This window comes from Alligator mississippiensis, chromosome 5 (genome assembly GCF_030867095.1).
Source record: "Alligator mississippiensis isolate rAllMis1 chromosome 5, rAllMis1, whole genome shotgun sequence".
Classification (NCBI taxonomy): Eukaryota; Metazoa; Chordata; order Crocodylia; family Alligatoridae; genus Alligator; species Alligator mississippiensis.
Genome location: NC_081828.1, coordinates 103,717,934 through 103,740,072, shown reverse-complemented (window position 1 = coordinate 103,740,072; position 22,139 = coordinate 103,717,934). Strand labels below are relative to the sequence as shown.

General features: G+C 43.4%; 1 protein-coding gene across 1 annotated transcript in view; it reads left to right on the top strand.

Moving 5' to 3' along the window:
- Positions 1–22,139, top strand: part of CDH18 (cadherin 18) — a 445,884-nt gene that overhangs the window by 383,601 nt on the left and 40,144 nt on the right. Inside the window, exon 11 of the mRNA XM_059728627.1 lies at positions 19,246–19,367. Within this exon, the coding sequence (XP_059584610.1) occupies positions 19,246–19,367 (122 nt within the window). The remainder of the gene's footprint in view (positions 1–19,245; positions 19,368–22,139) is intronic.

The following is a 22,139-nucleotide window of genomic DNA, read 5'->3' as shown; positions in this document are numbered from 1 at the left end:
GGAAGCTGTTTTTCAGTTTAATTTAGAGACAGTGCTACCACCATATGCTAGAGAAATGAGTACCAAATATATTTTTTATGAGAGCAGCAAATTGATTTTTATTATCGTACCTGCTTTTGGGAATGAGTTAATATTTGAACTAAGTAAATTTCTGTAGTAAATAGTAAAATCTTGAGGTTTATGGTTATTCATAAAAACCACGGCCACAGATCTCCACATGCTTTACAGTGTCTGTGCATAATGTCTTATTTCAGTGCAGCATGAGCTAAAATATAATGTAGGCCTAATCATAAACAGGTGTGCAGTCAGAGTGAGCTTTAATTAAGATCTAAAAGCCACATTGGGGTATACATATGAAACTGAAAGTGGAAAGGAGTAGCGGCTTTCCAGGTTTTTTGGGCAACCATCCAAATGTAACTATTTTTTTAGAAATAAATCTCAATAGCATTAAACTTAAATGTAGCTTTTCTATGCATTATTTATTTCATGTAGTCAACTAAGTGTCACTGTGCATAGCACAGTAAGAAAGATGATATTTCTGACTAAAAGAAAATGGGATGAGTTATGGTGATGAAATAGCATTTTTTAAAGATGGCCTGCTTGGAATTCTCCATCCAAAGTGCTCTTCGTTATGAGGAAAAGGGCCTTCCTATCTCTAACTGGTTTCTTTCCCCATGTCTTTTCATTCTTAAAATGGGGAAAGATTTGGAGAGATTTGGAAATCTGCAATAGGTTAAAAAAAAGATTATTTTTTTTAATTGAAAAAATGAGACAAGTTAAACTTTGATTATGTTTCTGGTCCTTTTCTTCTGGAACCCGTTTCAGATCCAATCAGAACTTGGCAAATGAACCTGGTACTTATCAAGGAGTTTTTAAACCAGGAGTTTTCATCACCCTTTTTTACTCAGAGAGGTTCCCAAATATTGCATTGTCATGGCTTTGAATTTCAAGTCTATATGCTAGTCATTGTAGAATTAAGCCAAGAAATTACTAGTGGGTGGAACTCCCTGGCCATATCCTAATAGGCACTTTTACTTGTGCTCTGGAGGGGTAGGGTGGCACTTTAATTAGAGAGGCCCCAAGAGCTGTCCTAATTAAAGTGCCACTGCACCTCCTGTATCAGCATTCCTGCACTTGAAAATGGCAGCAGGGGCAATTGAACTAAAGCTCAACAAGTTCAACAAGCTTTAGTTCAAGCGCTCCCATCACCATTTTTAAGTGCAGGGATGCTGATACATGAGATGTAGGAGGCTGCTAGTGCGCAGCAATTGCTATGCTATGCTATGCTCCAGCAGACTCTATTAATCGAGTCTGCTTTGACACACGTTCCAGCACGTCAGAGCAGCCTTAGCACTTATATATAGGTGCCCAGTCTGACCAGACAGGTCATTGTCTCCAAGTCAAGCTTACATACTAAGAAGTTGCTGATGTCCATTTGCTTAGCCAGGAACATTGAAGAAATCACAAACACCCCGAAAGTGTACCACATTAATGATCAGTGAGCATGGTTCTCTATCAATACAATATAATGGATTCAGCTGTCTATTAGAAATGTTCACCTGTCCTTGTCAATATTTCTGTCTTTCTTGGGTTTTGTTTTAGCCAGTTGCCCTTTATGCAGCTACTTATCTTATGGCCTTGTGTTTGATGTGAAGGAGATTTAGATTACTGAATGCCTGAATGTACAGGCATTCATTCTAACAAGAGAGACTCTCTCACAGAGAGTGTGTCAACCTGTAAGATCTGTCAGATGGTCTGTGTTTTCTTCTGGAGAAACTGAAAGAATGCCTGTATGCTGGTAATTTCTACTGGAAGAGATGTGGCCTAAAAATGTATAGTAAATGAAAGAAAAAACAATACATGTATAAATATGAACTGGTAATTTTAAACTGGATGGTTTCAGTGAGAGCACATTACATCTTACTGGCCTGTTAGATTTCTTTGAAAAAGTTAATGAAATAGCAGGTTAAGGAAAGCTACCATACATGGATTGCTTGGATTTTCTAAAGGCTTTTGACAAGGTCTCTGACAGCAGATTCTTAAGGGAAATAAATGACTACTGGGTAGGTGAGATGAATGCTGCAGTAGATTAAAATCTGTAGTGTGAGGAGCCTGGCCTCTGTGAATTGTCATCTCTCTGAGGCAGGAGGGGGACAGGAAATTAAGATACCCTTCGGATTAAGGTACCCTAGAGACTGATTTGGGGATGAGTGTTGATTTGAGTACTTTGTCATGAATGAAATAGTAGGGTAGTGAAATCAGACTATGGCAAACACACTTGATGCGTCTACATGTTCATTAATGTTCCATAATTATGGCACATTAAGTTTAGTACCTGTAATGACAGGTACTAATTTAATGTGCCATAATCAATGCTACTGCTCATTAGCTCAAATGAACATTATTTAAGCGATTGTTCGTGCAAATTAGACTAAATCTATGGCAAACTGGCACAGTTTTTGCCAGCCATGATCATTGACAGTAGAATTAGTCTTCTGTGCATTAAGTATCTCGATGTGCCCACTGCGTTACTAAGAAGTAAGGGCAAATGCAACTTTTTGAAGGATCTAAGGATATTGGAAGCTGGGCAGTGAAGTATCAAGGTGCATTCAAGTGTCCATATATACTTAGTGATACAAATAGGAGGAAAAAATGTAAACTTCCAGCTTATACAGATACATTCTGAAGAAAAGTCTCCCCAAATTGAGATAATGCTGAAAATGACAAACCAAAATCTTGGCTACATTAAAAGGAAGGTGGGAGAGTCCAAAGTGGATCTAAAGCACTAATAGGTATTTCTTCAGCTCTGAAGCCAGTTCTACTTCAAAGGTAACTTATAGTTTGAACTCTTCAGAGCAATATCCACTACAAATGGGAAAGCTAAAAATGTCCCTGGAGCTTTTTGGTCCAGTAATAGGGGGTAAGACCTATGGGGAAAAATAAGCACTAACTATATGAAGGTGCCTGAGGATGTCTTGCTCTTAAAAATAGAATGAGAATGACATGCTGCATCAAAGGTCCCAGCCTAGCAAAATATCAAGTAGGGCTTTGTCAGGAAGCCTGTTTTGGCATTAATACTAACAATGGCACCAAATTTTTCTGAGATGTGCCATGGAAGAGACAGTGCACAGTCAGCCTGTGAACATTTCAGCAATATATCATAAACCAAGAGTTTATCAGGATTCAAGCATATTGGGCATAAGAATATCCAGAGTTGTATTAGTAAACATGGACTTTGGAATAGATATAGGTACTGGCACTTCAGTGTATAAGCCAACTATTAGGTACCAGGGATTGAAAGGGCAGACCCATCCAGTATAAGAGTTCCTATATTCCTTTTCATCTTTCAAATGAACTATTTGACTGGTTTCAAAGTGGATGATAGTGAAAGCTAGAATGTCCTATTATTATGATGGAACAAGCCTGAATGTTATGTATGCAACAACTTATTCTTGATGGTTCCTGAGGAGGATCTTAGCCTGCAGAGCAGAGGATGAAGCAAATAAAATAATTTAAGAGTAGGATGGATACCTGATGAGGCAATGCCAGATCCACACACACTTCCTTAATCTCTGGCTGGTGAAATGCTTGGAAGAGGGAGTAAATAATGACCCAATGAACACACACAGCTTTGATCCTACAGTGAGATAAGAAATAAAAGTCTTAGAGGTATCATTATTCAACTACATAATTTTACAGATAAAATAACAGTCGTCTAGGCTAGAAGACAAAATGAGATACTGGAAAACAAAGGTACTTGGTTTTGTTTGTTTGTTTTCTTACATTTCTCATGCAGGCTTCAAAGGAAAGTATAGATGTAAAGCAGCAGCTCTGTGATAGATGAATAAAATGTGCATTGTTCTGCACTATAATACTGAAAGGATCCCAGGGAAATCTACTTGCTATAAAAACACAAGAAAGTAGCAACTTTTCTGAGACACTTTCAGTCAGAGGCAATGAATCCTAATCAAAACAAAGAGAAGAACAACCATAACGTGTGAAACAGCAGGCAACAGTTGTTAAGAGATTGGTGTAGGCTTTTTAATTACAGTACACAAAATATTTTTCTAAAAAAGTGAAGTATAGTGAAACAGAAACATAAAGAAATAAGGAGAAACTCATGATACCAAAGCCACAGAATTCAAAGGGGAAGTCTTATCTGGGTTTGATGTAGTAGATGTCAGTGATTTTTCAATGAATGCTGTAAACAGACCATGTAGCTTTGGAAAGATGACATCTAAAATTGAACTTAAGTTGGGCAAATTTTATTTCTTTTAGGAGCATAGAAATGATGCTAGCTAAAGTCAGTACTCTCCTTACAGAGGAAAGAATTATATCAATGGTTTTCTAATTGTATAGTGGTTTGGGGGAAAATAAAATAAAATTCTTGTTATTAGTGATTTTACAAGTTGGAACAGAGACATAAAAGAGGGAAATAAGTTTATGATAAATATCCAGTATAGAGCCTAGAGTACATCTATTAACACTACCAAAGGGCATATTGGTTAAGCTTGCTCTAACAATGAGCAAATCACATATACATTCATGTATATGTAAAAATCTAATGATAGATGAACTCACTGGTGTTACCAAATTTGCCCATTACTTTGGGGTGTGCTCATTTATTAGGGATAGTTTATAGGGTCTTGGTGATTCTGTCAATGTGCTGCTTGTGTTACTATATGGAGCTGTATTTCTCCCTTCTGCAAGCCCTCACCCCCAGTGGAGCTATCTTGCAGGACTCAATCTCAATGGGACTGGGTTCCTCCAGTCACCAAATCAGTCATACACACAAACACACACAAATTAACGTGACACGCCTGATCTGGCCAGGCTGATCAGCATGGACAGGCTGACACCCTCATATGCCAAGAATCAGTTCATAAGAGCAACAATAAAATGCAGTCAGACACAAGCACACAGGTAAACAGAATCCCTCTGAATCCAGCTGGGTGTCCAGCTGACACCCTCATGGGCCAGCATTCAGTTCATAAGGGCATGTCTGAGTCAAACTGGGTCAATCAGCCTGTACAAGCTGATCCCCTTATGTGTTTCAAACTCAGCACGTCCCAATCTTTGGCCTCTTGATGAGCAGACCCCACAATAATTTAGGCTTCACAGGGATCTTTAGCATAGGTAAAAGAAGCGTTGCTGCAGAGCACAGGAGGAAAAAGAAGCAGAGAAGGAAAAATATACCCAATTACTTCCAGTTTGCCTATAAAAGTTATTTATTGCTAAGCATATGAAATGTATAATAGTACTAGTAATAGACATGCAAAAGAAAAACAAACACAAACAATGACAATACTACCCTGGTTTCACTAAGTATTTGGGGAAACTTAGCTCAAGCTTAACTGATACAGGTCAGGTTCAGAAGTTTATGCCTAGAAAGAAGAGAGAACGCTGGGAATCTCACCGAGTCCACGGTACCCAGGCTGCAAAGCTGACAGGCACAGTCCGTAGCACAATCCTTGAAGAGAGAGATGATCTGTTCTTCCAGCGTCCCAAGAATGACAGGGGATGGTGTCAGCACAGGAGTTTTCTTCTTCTTTCTTTCTCCCTCTTTCCTCCTGCTTCTTCTTTTTCTTTCTCTTTCTCTTTTTTTAAGCACACACACTTACAGATTTTTATACCCTCAGTTCAGCTGCTTTGAAGCACCCTCAGTAGTGTAAATCATTGTCTTTTCTATTGACAAGGGGTTATCTGGTTTGGACCATCTCAGGAAACTGATGGATAATCAGGAAACACTTAAGATTAGGGAGTAACCCAAATACTTGGGAGCCAGCTTGAGATTCCTATGGATGGCAGATATCCTGATGGGATATCTCATGGTTTCTTCAGGAACAATAGATAGCTTGCAGTATCAGGATTTTGGATTTTTACTTGTTGTGCACAAGCCTCAGCTTAGCATGACTTTTCCAGATTTTACTATAGTCTTTTAACAGACTTAAAGCAATTATTGGGGTGCTCATAACCTTTTGTGGAGAGGACTCCCACCAGTTGTCTCGGGAAAGATACGACAACACCTGGGATTAGGGCTCCAGCAGGCTGGATGCTGTGATGAACCCTTAACCATTGTTCAAATGTTGCCCGTACCCCCTCAGACTCGGTCTCTTGCCTCAGCATTCCCTAACCCGGCAACCGAGTTTTAGTCAATCAAGTTTAAATAGGCCTCCCATAGTGGGACCAGGGAATGTACGGCCCAAGATGCCTATTAAACTTAGAGTTGTGTGTGTGTGTCTGGGGGGAGAAAAGTCCTTAGCAAATCCAGATTAGAACTGGTCTGATAAATGCTGAGCTGGGTGTGTGTGAACATGGGTTAATTAACATTGGAAGCACAGATTCCCCATCATGCAGCGCTCTCCTGCTTCTCTGGTCCCAGAATTCACTGCAGTCTCTGCTTCAGGCTTTCTGTTTTCCGTCTCTCATGTAAATGAATGGTCATCTGGTTCCATCTCAGATGCAGATGAGTCCGAGGGCAGTTGTTCAGTCTTATCACCCTTATCTGGAGAGTTTTAGGTGTGTCTCTCACTGCATCTTAATCAGTTTCGTTTAGGTAGAGGAGGGGAGGGGGGGGGGAGAGTCCTTTGTGAGTCAGACAGACTGCATCCTGTGCCAGGGTTGCCCAAGAATACAGAGCTGAGGCGTAACACTGGCACATTTCTAACTTGGAGAAAAGATCGTGAAATCATAAATGTACATCCTGAAGGAAATAAGAAAGAAGAGGAAAGATTATTTTCTTAGCAACTCTAAGACAAGAACTGTTATTAATATAGTTACCTTCAAACACAGGTAAGATGTTTTTAAGACTACTACAATCAAAGATGTGGATGAATCAGTTTTAGGCCCATAAATTGGATTACAATTAAGCAACACCATCAATGGTCTTAATCAAAATTTGCAAATTAATGAAAGTATGGGAGGAAATAATATCTTGAAGTGCAGCCAATGACTACGATGCTGGCCTGGGAAGGGTCCAGCTGTTCTCCCCTATCCCCACCCACAACTTGGGTTGACCTGGTATCAGGAATGGGTCTTTTTGGTCCCTGGAGTTTCAGTAGGCAGGGCTGGTGTGAGGTGATCAGGGCAGCCCTTGCAGGGGACAGCCATTTGTGACTACCAAGGAATTACTCTCCTCTGAAGAATATCTGGGCTATTAGAGGGGATGGAAACAGAGACAAAGGGCAAAGGTTAGGCCTAATGTCTTGAGAGTGGTAGTATTTGAGTCTTGAGAGTGGTAGGAAACATTTCCTGTTGAAGACTATAAGGAGAGCAATGTTGACTCTTTTCTGATCCATTTTTACTGTTCCACCCAAAAATTCCAGATCCTGATGGCACAGGTGTTCCACATGTGGTCCACTAAGTGCTTCACATGGCATAGTTGCACCATACATACCACATCTACATGTGCCCTTAACTGCAGAATAAATTAATTAGCTGCAGAGTGAAGTGTCACTGGGCATATCTACATGAAATGCTCCTTTGCTGTAGCGATAAGCTATGATACCACTGCTACTGCACAGTAGGGTAAAAAATGGCCCATGCATCGCTGGGACTGCACAGTACCAGCAGGTATTGTGTAGTCATTTAGTACTTGTACAACAAGTATAAAATGACTGTGCAGTACCAACTGTGTAGTCAGGAGCACTTGAAGATGCATCCACTGCCTACATGTGCAATGGTATTAGGCCATAGTAAACTAATTAACACCAGGGACAGTACTATCTCACAGCACAGTCATTAACTGCAGTTAAATGCATGTGTAGATGCTGACTGTGGGCATAAATTGTGCCTGGTCAGCTCAGCCAGCAGGGGGCCAGACATTTGTCTGCTGCCTAGCCATACAGATAATTATTTTAAAAAATGAATTCAATCTTTTTTTTTTCCTTAGAGGACATAATAAAAAATGTATAAAACTGAACTAGAACAAAAAAATTATATAAAATTCATCATACACATAATAATTATAGTGTATTAATATCATAGCTTTCTGTAGCTGGCAGAGAACGGTGCATGATTACCTATTTGAGATAATCAAGTTTGTTGTTAGTAGGACTTAGTAGTTTCATAGTTTCATAGTAGCTAGGGTCAGGAGGGACCTGAACAGATCAACTAGCCTGACCCCCTGCCACAGGCAGGAATGAATGCTGGGTTCACAAGACTCCAGACAGGTGACCATCCAACCTCCTCTTGAATTTGCCCAAGGTAGGGGCGAGAGCACTTCCCTGGGAAGTTGGTTCCAGATTTTGGCCACCCTAACTGTAAAATATTGCCTTCTGATTTCTAACCTAAACCTATTCTCCATCAACTTATGGCCATTGTTCCTTGTCACCTCAGGTGGTGCTGGGGAGAAAAGGGCTCTCCCTATTTGCTGTTGATCTCCCCTGATGAGTTTGTAGGCAGCCTCCTCTAAACCTTCTCAATGCTGGCCACATACCTTTTGAAGTACTGGACGCGGTACTCCAACTACAGCCTGACCAAAGTCGTATAGAGGGGGAGTATAACCTCTCTAGGCCAGCTTGAGATGCACCTTTGAATGCATGACAAGTTGTGGCTGGCCTTGCTGGCTGTGGTCTGGCAATAATGACTCCAAGATCTCTTTCCGCCTCTGTGCTTTCAAGAGGGGAACTCCCCAGCCTGTATGTATGCTGTGGATTCCTTCTCCCAAGGTGCAGCACCCTGCATTTGTCTACGTTGAACCCCATCTTCTCATCTGCCCACTTTTGTAGTCTGTCTAAATCTAGTTGCAGCCTCTCTCTCCCTTCAAGTGTGTCCACCTTGCCCCACATCTTAATGTTATCAGCAAACTTGGACAGCGTGCTTTCCACGCCCTCATCCAAGTCACTGATGAAGATGTTAAACAGTGTGGGCCCGAGGACCAAGCCCTGGGGTACCCCACCGCTCACATCTTGCCAGTTTGAGTACAACCCGTCCACCAGTACTCTAGGACCTGCCTTTTGATGAACCCATGCTGATTGCCCCTGAGCATGATCTCCCCTGCTGGCTCCCCACAGATGTGCTCCTTGATGATACTCTCCAAGATTTTCCCGAGTACTGAGGTGAGGCTTACAGGCCTATAGTTACTTGGGTCCTCCTTCCTCCCTTTCTTGAAAATTGGGACCACATTAGCCAGTTTCCAATCCCCCAGCACCTGCCAGATGACCATGAATGATCATACAGCTGGGCCAAGGGCTCTGCGGTGACCCCTGCCAGTTCCCTCAACACCCTTGGGTGGAGGGCATCTGGACCTGCGGATTTAAAAATGTCTAGCCCTTCCAGAAGATCCCTAACTACATCTGTGCTGACTGAAGACTTGACAGAGTTATCCCCGAGATTGTCCCTACCTCTGGTAGGTGGCATATCCCGGTCCCTGTTTAGGAAAACAGAGGCAAAGAAACTGTTAAAAATATCAGCTTTCTTGTCTGGCATGGCAACAAGATTACCGTTTGTGTCTTGCAGGGGGCCTACATTGCCTGGTGCCCTCTTCTTGCTCCCAATGTACTTGAAAAAGGATTTTTTGTTGTCCTTAATCCTGGACGCTAGCCTGAGTTCCATCTCTGCCTTGGCCTTCCTAATAGCCCTCCTACACTCCCGGGCCGAGGAGGAGTACTCCTTCTTGGTGATAGCTCCTCCCTTCCACTAGTTGTACGCCACCCTTTTAGTCCTCAGGCATTTCTGAATGCCCTTGCTGAGCCAAGGGGGTTTCTGAGCACTCTTACCATCCTTGCTTCTCCAGGGACTGTTAACCTTTGGGCCTGGAGGATCGCCCCCTTAAGGTACGATCACCCCTCATGGACTCCCATCTCCTCTACCTTCTGGGCCCTCAGTGTCTCCCCCACTGCTAAGCTCATTGAAGTTGGCCCTTCTGAAGTTAAGGGCTTTAGCCTTGGTGTGAGCCCTGGCTGCCCTGTGTTGGATAATGAAAGCTGATTCATAGATTCATAGATTCATAGATGTTAGGGTCGGAAGGGACCTCAATAGATCATCAAGTCCGACCCCCTGCATAAGCAGGAAAGAGTGCTGGGTCTAGATGACCCCAGCTAGACACTCGTCTAACCTCTTCTTGAAGACCCCCAGGGTAGGGGAGAGCACCACCTCCCTTGGGAGCCCGTTCCAGACCTTGGCCACTCGAACTGTGAAGAAGTTCTTCCTAATGTCCAGTCTAAATCTGCTCTCTGCTAGCTTGTGGCCATTGTTTCTTGTAAACCCCGGGGGCGCCTTGGTGAATAAATCCTCACCAATTCCCTTCTGTGCCCCCGTGATGAACTTATAGGCAGCCACAAGGTCGCCTCTCAACCTTCTCTTGCGGAGGCTGAAAAGGTCCAGTTTCTCTAGTCTCTCCTCGTAGGGCTTGGTCTGCAGGCCCTTGACCATACGAGTTGCCCTTCACTGTACCCTCTCCAGGTTATCCGCATCCTTCTTGAAGTGTGGCGCCCAGAATTGCACGCAGTACTCCAACTGCGGTCTGACCAACGCCCTATAGAGGGGAAGTATCACCTCCCTGGACCTATTTGTCATGCATCTGCTGATGCACGATAAAGTGCCATTGGCTTTTCTGATGGCTTCGTCACACTGCCGGCTCATGTTCAACTTGGAGTCCACTAGGACTCCAAGATCCCTTTCCACCTCTGTGCCACCCAGCAGGTCATTCCCTAGGCTGTAGGTGTGCTGGACATTTTTCCTCCCTAGGTGCAGCACCTTGCATTTCTCCTTGTTGAACTGCATCCTGTTGTTTTCTGCCCACTTGTCCAGCCTATCCAGGTCTGCCTGCAGCTGTTCCCTGCCCTCCGGCATGTCCACTTCTCCCCATAGCTTTGTGGCTATCAACAGCTGATGATCGCTGTTGCCCAGGTGGTCAAGGACCTGCAGTCCCCTCACCAGGTCATCCCCTGTGGCCAGGACCAGGTCCAGCAAGGCGTTACCCCTAGTGGGACTGTGCACTTCCTGGATAAGGTGAAGGTCCTGTATTACAGCCAGGAACATATGCGAGCGGTCAGACCTGACTGTCTGCTCCTCCCAGCAAATGTCTGTGTAGTTTAGGTCACCCATGACAATAACATCCCTTGACCTAACCACCTCCATAAGCTGACTGGAGAAGTCCTGGTCCAGCCCTCCACCTGGTTGGGTGGTCTGTAGTAGACACCCACCGTAAGGTCCCTTTCGCCATGCCCCCCTTGTAGTTTGACCGATAGTGCCTCTGTCCGACCCTCTTCTAACCCAAAGATAATTCTTGATGGTGTGAGGTGCTCTTTGACATAGAGCACAACCCCCCCCCCCCACCTTTCCTCTCTGTTCTGTCTCTTCTATATAGGGTGTATCCCTGAATGCGCGCCGCCCAGTCGTAGGTAGGGTCCTACCAGATTTCTGTGAGCCCTGCTAAGTCTGGGTTCTTACTCACAATCAGGAGCCACAGTTCCTCCTGCTTACTCCCCATACTATGAGCATTAGTGTAGAGGCACCTGACGCCTCCTGAGGGTGCATGTGCCTCCCTCCCACTCCCAGGACAGTTGTGGCCCCCTGCTTCCTGGATGTTGTTGCTTACCTGGGCTTTCCTTCCTCTTGTCACCCTGCATGCTGGTGAAGCATCCTCTCCACTCAAAGTGGCCCCTTCCCCTGGTGAAGCCAGTTTAAAACATGCCGTATGAGGTCAGCCAACCTAGAGGAAAAGATACGTCTCCCATTAGGGGAGAGGTGAAGTCCATCCCACCCCAGCATGCTCTCCTTACAAAAACATGGGTCGTTATCAAAAACCCAAAGCCTGCCTCATGGCATCAGCTCCAGAGCCACTGGTTAACCACGTCAATGCAGGCCTCATGACGCCTACCCCGTCCACTTACTGGGAGAATGGAGGAAAATACCACCTGGGCTCCCATCTTCTTCAGTTGGTGTCCCAGGGCCTTGTAGTCCTCCATGATGTTATCTGGATTGCCCTTGGATGCATCATTTGTACCCACATGGACCAGAACCAGTGGGTAGTAGTCAGAGGGCATGATGATTTTAGGGATGGTCTCTGTGACGTTGCGAATCCTCGTTCCGGGCATGCAGCAGACCTGCCGTGACCAGGGCTCCAAGCAACATATTGGACCATTGGTTCCCCTCAGGATGGAGTCCCCGATGACCAGAACTTTGCGTCTCCTTCAGTGTGCCTCTTCTGAGCCGGTGATGTAGGTCGAGCGGCTTCAATTTCTCTGGGGACCTGTTCTTCTGCCTCCTTCTCCAGGGGTCCAGGGCCGCATACCTGTTCCTGAGGGGTGTCCGGGGAGCAGGCACAGCAGTTGTACGAACTGCCCTGGCCTTGACAGGAACCTGCTGCCACCGATTAGTTGGGCACTGTGCATGGGGGGTCTCTCTGGTGGATTCCTGTCCCTGCAGAGAACAGAAATGCATATCAATTTTGTCCTCTGCTGCCCGGATCCCCTGCAGCATGCTCACCTCAGCCTGGAGCTCTGCCACCTTCCCCTCCAGAGCCTGAAGACGCTCACAAGAGGGGCAGGTGGGGGAGTCACCAGACCCCAGTCCCACCCCAGGGATCCCACCCAGCCACCCCCACAGCAAGGGGGGCAGGTGGTCACCAGGCCCCACCAAGGTCTCCATCTGGGTGGAAGCCTCAGAGGATCCCTGGAAGGGTGGCACCACTGGGGCAGGGCCCCTGGTAGCACTGCAAGTTGTCACCATGGCTCGCAGATCGTTCTTACCTCTCTCCTTATTGGTGGAGCCTCCTCCCTCCTGAGGAAGACTCTCTTGCTGCCCTGCCTGCTTCCACCTGTGGAAACACCAGCACACCCTTACAGAGCGTGCCTGTTTGCGTACTCTGTTCGCTTGCGGCTCAGGAGCGTGGCTCCCTGCCCAGCTCAGCAAAGAGGGATCGGGGGGCTTCCCCTCCGGATCCTCTGCAGCTGCGCCGGCTCCTGCCCCACTTACCTTTAAGGGATCAGTTGCTGCTACCCCTGCTGTTGCTTCTCAGCCTCCGCCATCTCAGGTACATTGTAGGGGGCACATGTGTGTTGAGAGCCTGCACATGTGCCCAGTCAGCCTCCTCCCTCTTTCTGCACCCAACTGCTGGGTGCTGAGTTCTGTTTAGTTCCTCTTGCAAATTTTCTACCATCTTTCACCATTACTCCTTATGCATTTTCCTTGAAAGGGAATGTTTACTTCAGCCACAGTGAGCTGAATTAATGCCAGTTCACCCAACAGATACTAGCACAGTATGGGCATATTTACGTTTATACCACATATGTAGCCGTTCCTACAAAATAAATTCTATAATAATCTGTAGAGCCATGAAATATACTGTTACATTATGAAAAACTGCATTAATTTATCTTCTTAGACCTCCCCTGCACACTGCCTACAAATCTATTTTCACAGAGGCTTTTAATATTCTAAGTAGTCTTAAGTTATTTTTCAAAGAAATAGAACCAGCTGCAAAATATTTCCTTCTTTATCCTTAAAGATGGGTCAGATAAAAATGGGTTTTAGATATTAACATCCATATTGTCCAGACTAAAATTCAAAATAGATGACATTTCATACATGGAATATTGAAAAAGTGAAGGTCTGATATCACAGGCTACAGAGCAGGTTGGGCCACCTGGGCCATGGCCTGACCAACTTTTAGCATATTCATTTAGGTAGCTATGCAGGTAAAAAATAGCTACCCAGTTTTAACTGGAAGGACAATTGCGCATTTGTGGGTTATATAAATTAGTGTGCTAAAAGTTGGTCGGGCCACGGCCTTAGTGGCCCACCCCATTCCACGGCCTATGTCTGATATGATCTTAACAGCTAAGGTTGGAAACCAGTTTCTTTGTCCCATGTAAGAGCTGGGATTTTAGGCTTTCCGACAATGTAGCATCTGTTTCCACCATTGGCACAAGACTTGTACATAATAGTCTGCTAGAAGGAGATTTGTTTTGTACCCTGAGTCTCTAATTCCAAAATCTATGTTGATTTTCCTTTCTGTTATTGATTTGGTTATTAGCTTCATAAACACTTTAGGAAAACAATCTCATCTTTGTCTTTGGGGATGTGTGAAAAAAGAAAATATTTTTTATATTGTCCCATGGAAATAGCCAGATATGGTTCCTCCTGACCCTGGGAGGGTGCTCAAAGGTTTGAGTAATTTTCAGTAATGTCTTGGCTATGGTAAATATAATGTTCCTGATACTTCGAGTTACTAATGAAGGGCACCATAGAAGAGGCAGTGCTTGTTATAATGCGATACAGTGGTAGTGATTCACCAAATGCTGAATGAGATGTTATCATTCAGTAGATGACGAATCACTTACAGAGTCTGAAATAAATATGTCATTGGCCAGAAACCCAATAAATCTTGTAGTGCCCCTTTGTGCCAAAGAGCATTGCCATAGCTCAGCCAAAAAGAGCTCAATGTTTCATCTCTGTTGCAATCCTATTACTACTAATAATGTTAATAGTAACAAAATGCCATCTCAGCAGTGTTCAGTGGGCTGAATGCTACTGATGTTCTGCCACATATGCATGGCAGGAGGCATGACTGTGGGATTGTGCATCAGATCCAATAGTGCCTTATTGCTGTTGTAAGAGGAGCCTGATCTTTGGCAACAAGCAGGCTACCATGGCTGGGAGGCCCATTTGCTGCGGGGGCTCCTAGCGGCAGGGACCACTGTGGCAATGCACTTGCAGTGTCTGCCACTTTAAGGGCTGAGTCAAGCAGCCAGCAGGTGCTTGATTGCAGCAGCCATTTTAAAACACTGGCTGCCTATATAAATACAGCAGTTTGCTGCTGACAGTGAGGCATAAACATTGCTTTGTTGAAAGGCTATATGAAACATCCAGGAGGTATGGGCAAGAGCTGATGGGGATGGCTAGGAGGCTCTTGGCCCTGAACATGACCTAAAACTGCACCCTGCCAGGGATGGGTGGCCTGGTGGGATGCTCCTGATGGTGTGGGAGCCCCCAGGAGATGCCAGGCCAGTTACCACCCTGGTGAAAGGTGGGTCAGGGCATCTTAACCCCTAGCCCCCACAACACTGTGGTTACAAGGGGCCAGGCATGGCTGTGGCCATCTGAGCCTCCACAAGAGAGGGAACTTTGGAGCCCTGAAAGAGGGGGTAGATGTATAACCCCAGAGAAGGGGTGGTAGTGAGGGCCTGGAAGAGAGTTGAGTAGGGCTGAGGCTCAGCCTGAAAGGCAGCACATGGGCCAACCCCCTGGAGAGCAAGTGGGTTGAGTAGGGGTGAGGGTCAGTCTAAAGGGCAGCCCTGACAGAGTATGCTGAGTAGGGCTGTGGGATGGCCTGAAGGGCAGCACATGGGCCAACCCCTTGGAGATCAGGTTGAGAGAAGTGTGGAGCCCCAGAAAGAGGGAACAGAGGACTGAGAGCCTGTGAAAAGGTCAAGATTACATACCTGGAGCAGGCCCCTGGCCAGGGGAGTTTGCCCAGCCATGGTGGCAGGGCCACCCTCCAACAAGGGCTCCTGATTCCCCCCGGAGTTGTTTTATCACCTTGCTGGGTAAAGCGGCTTGGGCTCATTAAGCAGCCCAGGGTTATTTCTGGTCTTGGGAGATGGGATGAAGAGGGGTGGTAGAAGGGAGAGATGGGGCATGTCTGCTGCCCGGAATTGAGGTCCCCGGGAACAGGGCAAGAAACCTTCAGGGTCTTTAGAGCTCGGAGGAGCTCACATGCCTAAAGAGGAAAAATGCTTCTGCATTAATTGGTTGCTGTGCTCGGTCAATTAAGCTGGCCTGGTATCAATTACTGAAGGAAAAAAACGGGAAATGTGGTTCCAGCGATTAAGCGCTCGTGGATTAAGGGCACAGGGAGGGAGAGTCTGCATCTGAGTCCTCTCCAGCCAGGAGAAGCACCAACGGACAGATGGCAAGTGGCCTGTGGTTTTATTTCATTTGCTAAGAAGTTTTTTGGTTTTGTTGTATATACCTGGTCTGAGACCGGGCAAGTGACGGTCAGCCCTTTGTCGGGGAGTCATCACCCCTCCCCCGTTAATTAAGTCATCAAATTTGTGGCAGACGAGATAATAGTGAGGAAGACCAACCCAAGTGAGTTGGCTGGAACTGGCCTTGGGGAAGAGGAAGGCCAGTGAATGTCAACGAGATGCCAAGGCCCACGTCCGGACGTACATGGTAATATCCCAACAGAGCCCAGTATGTGGGGCTGGGGCAGTGTGTGTGTATGTATGTTTATGTAAAGATGCCCCAGGAGGGCCCAGGGCAAGCTTGGCCCAGGAACTTGGCTGGCCACTACCCAGGTGAGAGTCATGGGAGAGGCCCAAGGGACTCTACGTCTGCCACCCAAGGTATGATCTGGATAAAGCCTATGACCTACAGGAGCCGCTCCAAGAGGGAGCAAGACAGAACAAGTTGTCGATGCGAGGAAGAGACCCTGTGAGAGGGGTTGGAATGCGAGAGGCCCTAGTGAGAGGAGTGAATGTGTGTGTGAAAGAGGCCTGACAACAAGGGCTAAGCTTCGCCTGGCTCTAGGCTGGGAGCATAATGACACCATGGAGGTCGTCTGCAAGGCATGGGCTGCAGTGTAGGGGAGGTTTGAAGCCGCAGATCATGCCCCCAGGCATGGGGCATGTGATGTGCAGTCTCCCGCATTTTATCACTTGTTTTGTGAACAGCAAAGTGGTGGCAGGAAAGACTGGGTGGACTGCCCCATAGAGACAGGTGGACAGGTTGGCATGAGACCCGGCCCTGAGCGTGCCCTCTATCACAACCACATGCAGCCAGGACTGAGAGTCTTACATTCTGGGTCCTGGCTGCATGTGGTCCCTGCCCTGGCACACCTATATCTCCTGCCAGCTGCCACAGCCCTTTTAACAGCTGTGCCCACCCAGAATTTATTTCATGCCTTACTGACATAGCTGCCATAGAAAAGCTGCATGAATCCAACATGAGCTGCTCTGGTGGCTTCACTGTAGCATCTGCTATGTGTCAGCTGATGTTCTGGCAACAGAAGCAACCTAGTTTAATCAACTAGTGTGGTGTAGTCAGACTAATACCTAACTATGCCCAAAGTTATGTTAGGAGTATCATGAGCATTAAAGTGTTCTCCATAGTCTGAATTACTGATTTTTTTTTTAAATCTTCCTGTGTGTTGCAGAACAACTGAACCAAAGAAGGGTACATGTCATGCCTTACCTTCCCATATCGTATGATCTCCATGAGCAAAGGATCGCCAAAAGAAAAATGCTAGGGGTGTAGATTGTATTAAGCAGTTTAACTGGAGCAAGGTCCTTCCTGGGTACTGTCAGGGAACATCTACATTTTCATTAATGCACTGTAGTTACTGCACATTAAGTTTAGTACTTGCATAATCAACATTACTGCATAGTAGCACTGGCACACACCTTTTTTAGTGAGAATACTCTGCAGTAGCATATTAGCACTGTTGGTGATATGATGCACTACTGCTCAGTGTTAGGCTACTGCACAGTTAATGTCTCATGTAGATGTGCCCACAGAAGCACAAGGTACCTGCTTCTAGAGTTAGGGCAGAAATTTCTGACATTTGGGTTCTGAAAGAGAGGAGTTGCCTGCATTACTGTTTGTTAGCACTACTAAGCAGGCAAGCAAGACTTGTGTGCACTTATAAATGAACAAATTATACTAAAGTGTATGACTGCATCTCCAGTTTCTGCTCCAAAACTAATCCAAGAGTCCATGGGTTGTCCAACCTGTTGGCCAGGAGTATCATGTGTTTCTCCATAGTACATTCTGGCCCATGTTGTGATCTCACTATCTCTTCCTTCCTACCTACTTCCCTACTGTCCTATATTTATTTCTTTTTCTTTTACATAGCTATAGTGTCTGCTGATGGGAAGAAACTGCCAGATCTCTCTGCTTCCCTCTCAGCTAAAATCTTCCTTTTCTTTCCCCCAAAATTGATGGGGCCATCCTGAAATAGACTTATTCTGTGTCAAGAATTCCATTATGACTGCTTCTTCTGGAACATCGCCCCTCTCAGCTTTTCCTTGCCCTCACTTTAGCCAGTTTTTCCATTCCTGTGTTGATTTTTGCCTCTCTTTTTTCTGTCCAAGCATTTCTACCCCTAGTACTGCCTCTGGGTGCAAGAGTTAGGATCAGACACTGCTGAATCACAGGTTATCTCAAGCTGAGCTCCTAGCTGAGTTCATTCTTGTAATTCCAGTGGGCTGAATACTACTGGACAGCCTCAGCTGCACCAAAAGTGAAAGCAGATTAGCCAATGAGCATTTAAATGTATTTGGCCAAACAAGAGGAACTTACTGCCTCCTCCCTTAGACTGCTTCAGGATATGTCGACAGAAGAGAATCCTGAGGAGCTGTCAGCAAAGCAGCACTAAAGCTGACCCCTCTTGAAAAAATTATGGTGTGTGCAATTAAGGTAAAGAGAAAGAAAAACATCTTATAATGAGGAGTGCTAATTAATAAAGGTTTTTCATGTAAACCTCTTATAATGATATCTGAAAAGTCAGGCTTGGAGATGGGAATGTGAGAATATATGTATGGCTCTAGACAGCCTGGTTCATCATATACAACTTCTGTTCATTGAAACGTGTCTCCATTTGTTGTGCTTTCTTATTTGGTCACATCTAAACTAGTATGATGAACTATATCTTTTTCTGATATTTGTATTCATTATTTTATTACCTTTAGGATTGTTCCTACATATTTAAACCTAATTGCAAACTCCCATCAATTTCAGTGATGCAGGCTCTAGCCCTGATTTCTGATTTGTGTATTATTGGTAATAGTATGCGATACTTTGCTCAAAATTTGTAGGCCTGCATGTCAAAATGGTTCATATGTATATGCTTATTTAGGCTTCCCTTTGATATTTTCTTTTCATGACCTGATATCTTTCTGGGATTGAAGAAAACAAAAAATATTTAATTTTAGATTGTATTCAAAACCACAATGACACTTGCAGATTAATTGTGAAACCAGTGGATTATACAGTGTGACAGCATGCAGTACATTCTGACAACTTTCTCCCACTTCAGTTCCTGAGTAACTTATAATTTCCTCAATATGACAAAATCCCAATTTAACATTCATGCTGTGCTTCCATATTCATTTTTCATTTCTCAGTAAGTTAATGAGACTCAGAAAACAACATTCTTTCAAAGTTATCTTTACCAGAAGTTCTACTGTAGTACTGAGTTTCCAGCAAGCCATCATTTAAAACAAGATTGTTTAAGCTATGTCTTTAAGGGGTGTATTAAGACTGTCAAAAGGCTGAATACATTCTTGTGTGTTACAGACAATCCTGGCCTGCTGAGCCATGTTCCAGTTGACGTTAGAATCCTGGATGTCAATGACAACCCTCCAGAGCTTGCCAGAGAATATGATATAGTTGTCTGTGAGAATGCAAAGCCTGGTCAGGTAACACATTAGTCTCACAGTTGCCTTTCTTCTAACACATGACAGAAGAACTGCTTTATTTCTGTTAATGCCATGTAAGAAAGAGGTTTGATTTGGTGAACAGTTAAATACTGTAATTCTTGGAGGAAGGAAATAATCCCATTATAGCTTTACATTTCAAATTGAATAAAACTTTTATATATGATAGGATAAGGGGAAAGTACATTTCAATATCTTTTAATTTTTGCTAAAATACAAGTATCAAATATTTGTGTTTAATCAAGATGAGAAAAATTATAATCTTATCTGATAAGTGAATGAAGGCTTATCACCATCAGTAAAAGAGAATAATTACCTTCTCATCCCAGTTTTACCTGGATACAAGGCTTCGTAGATTCTTTGTACAATGGCAGATACAACATAGTTGTAACAGTGACTCTTCACATGTTAGCTGTCTTTAAGAACAGTTTGCATAATAACAATGACAGAGAACAGTATTCTTTCATAAGGGATCCCTTTAGATTGACACCAAAGTTTCATATGGTATCTGTATTCAAAGTGAGACTGAACTGGATTACTGCTCTCCTGATATCTCCATTGTTACTATGCTCCATCGGCATCCATGGCTTTATAGCACTTCTAACACCCTGCACCCTCTTTGAGGGTTGCACACTGTAGCTATCACTTTCCATTGGGCATCCACTAGTTCACTTCAGTGTTTTAAGATGGATGTTAGCGTGAAATTGTCTTCAATACTCTCTGTTCATCTGGGGATACATCCATGCTATTTTACATCATGACCCTTGCTTCAGTGCAGTTTAGTGCCCCATACTAATGACACTTTGAAGGACCTTCTACTTCAGTAGCTCAGTATTAAAGAAAGCAATAGTCTGCATGTTACTAATGTACTTTTTAACTGAGAAGATTTTATTACTTATTTTGTTTACTATTTACTTGTATTTTGGTAATGCATCAAGTTCTAGTGAGATTTGGGGTGTCATTTTGCTGTATAAAAATGCATATAGGAAACCCTGGGTCCTATTCCAAAGAGCTTGACCAGCATTAAGATGAAGAGGAATGAGGAGAGTAGTATCAGTAATGTAACTAAGAGGTACAGGGGGATGCAGGGCACTTGGACCAAGAGGCAAAAATAGCTGGCAGCCTGGATTCAGCTCCTAAATGTTTCCAGAGTGTTGCTGGAAATGCATAGAATCTTTTTAAAGATTCTAATAAATATCTATTTATTTATTTATTCATCAAAAATATTAAAGCAAACTTGGAAGGTGGATTAGAATTCTATTACTTTTTTTACCAAATGTGCATACTGTAATCTCCACTTTTAATATTTCAGGTCACTTAGGCATTCATTTCTTGTAATCTCGAAAAAAGCAATATGCCCCCAAAACTATATAATATCATTTATACTTATGCTAACTTTGATAAAAATAAAAAGTAACTGTTAAAATAGAACCTTCCCTGGGAATAATATTTTTCTTTATTGTAATACAAAATTTGTTTTAAAATATTGATTGACTCCACAGAAGTTGTCACAACAGAGTATTGTGGGCACCACAGTGTGAAAGAGAGTTTCCAGGATAGAAGTTGTTGGACTAAGAACTAGCTTAGGGAAGGCGATCCATATTTGAGAGATTCCCAAATGTATTATAAACACTTTGGTTAGGTAAATTAGAATACGATTGAATATGGAAGGCATTAGGCCCCACCCCTAGAAGTTTCTGTGTTAGGAATAATAGAGCTAAAATGTAATATTTTATATAAGATTAGGTCAATAATAATTAATGTAGCATAGTAATTTTGACCATTGCTTGAATTTCGTAGTCTCTACTTCGCTTTTTAAACAAATGATCTACATATTGTTCATTCATTTGAAAACAAGATTTGTATATTAAATCAGATATGTAACAACAAATATGGATGCAAAAACTATTAGTTACAAAAGGCACTGTCTTGTGAGGTACTTTGTAGGTTTATGAAAAGCAGTTTCTTTTGGTTTTAAAAACATGTATTTTGATAGTTCTATTTTTTGTTTTCATCTATTTGTCTTGGGGGTTTTGTGTGGAGGGATTGGGCATCTTTTGGATTTAAGTAATTCTCAAGTATTTACAAGAAGAACATTTTGAGTTTTTTAATACTAACACATTAGGCTCTAAATCTTATCTTTATTGAAAACTTTAACTATTCTAAAAAATTAAATGGGAAGGAATTAAACCTGCATAGTTTTTGTTATACCCAATTAGTAAATACTTAGGTAAAACATTAGCAAGTAATTAGAAATTCATGGAACTTGGTTGTAGGAATGGGTGGAGTTTTAAGTGGCATTGAGAACTGCTAGAAATGTTTGGTTTGTTATCATTTAGAAGCACTTGAAAGGTAACAAAGGCATGTTTTTTTTCAGGCTTTATAGTAATGAATTTGCTGGGAAATTGTTTCTCATTCCATTTGTAGTATATATGAAAGCTGCTGATCAATGCAGCGGAGGAGTGATAAAAGTTTAGTGATGGCCAACTTTGTATTGTTTGATGATTAAATATGCTGAAAGTTTAAAAAAAGAAAAACAACTGAATGGACTAAAGTAATGAAAACCAGTAATTCTTCTGAAAACACAAACATTTTAAAAAGCTTAGTTTCTGTATAGGAAAGTTTTGTACCAACCTTAAAAAGAGCAGAAAAGCTGTTTTCTCACATGCAGTATGATCAAATATTTCATTGTATTATACTTTGTCTTTTGAAGTGGAAAGGCAGAACATTTCTGATTTTAATGATCCTGTAAGT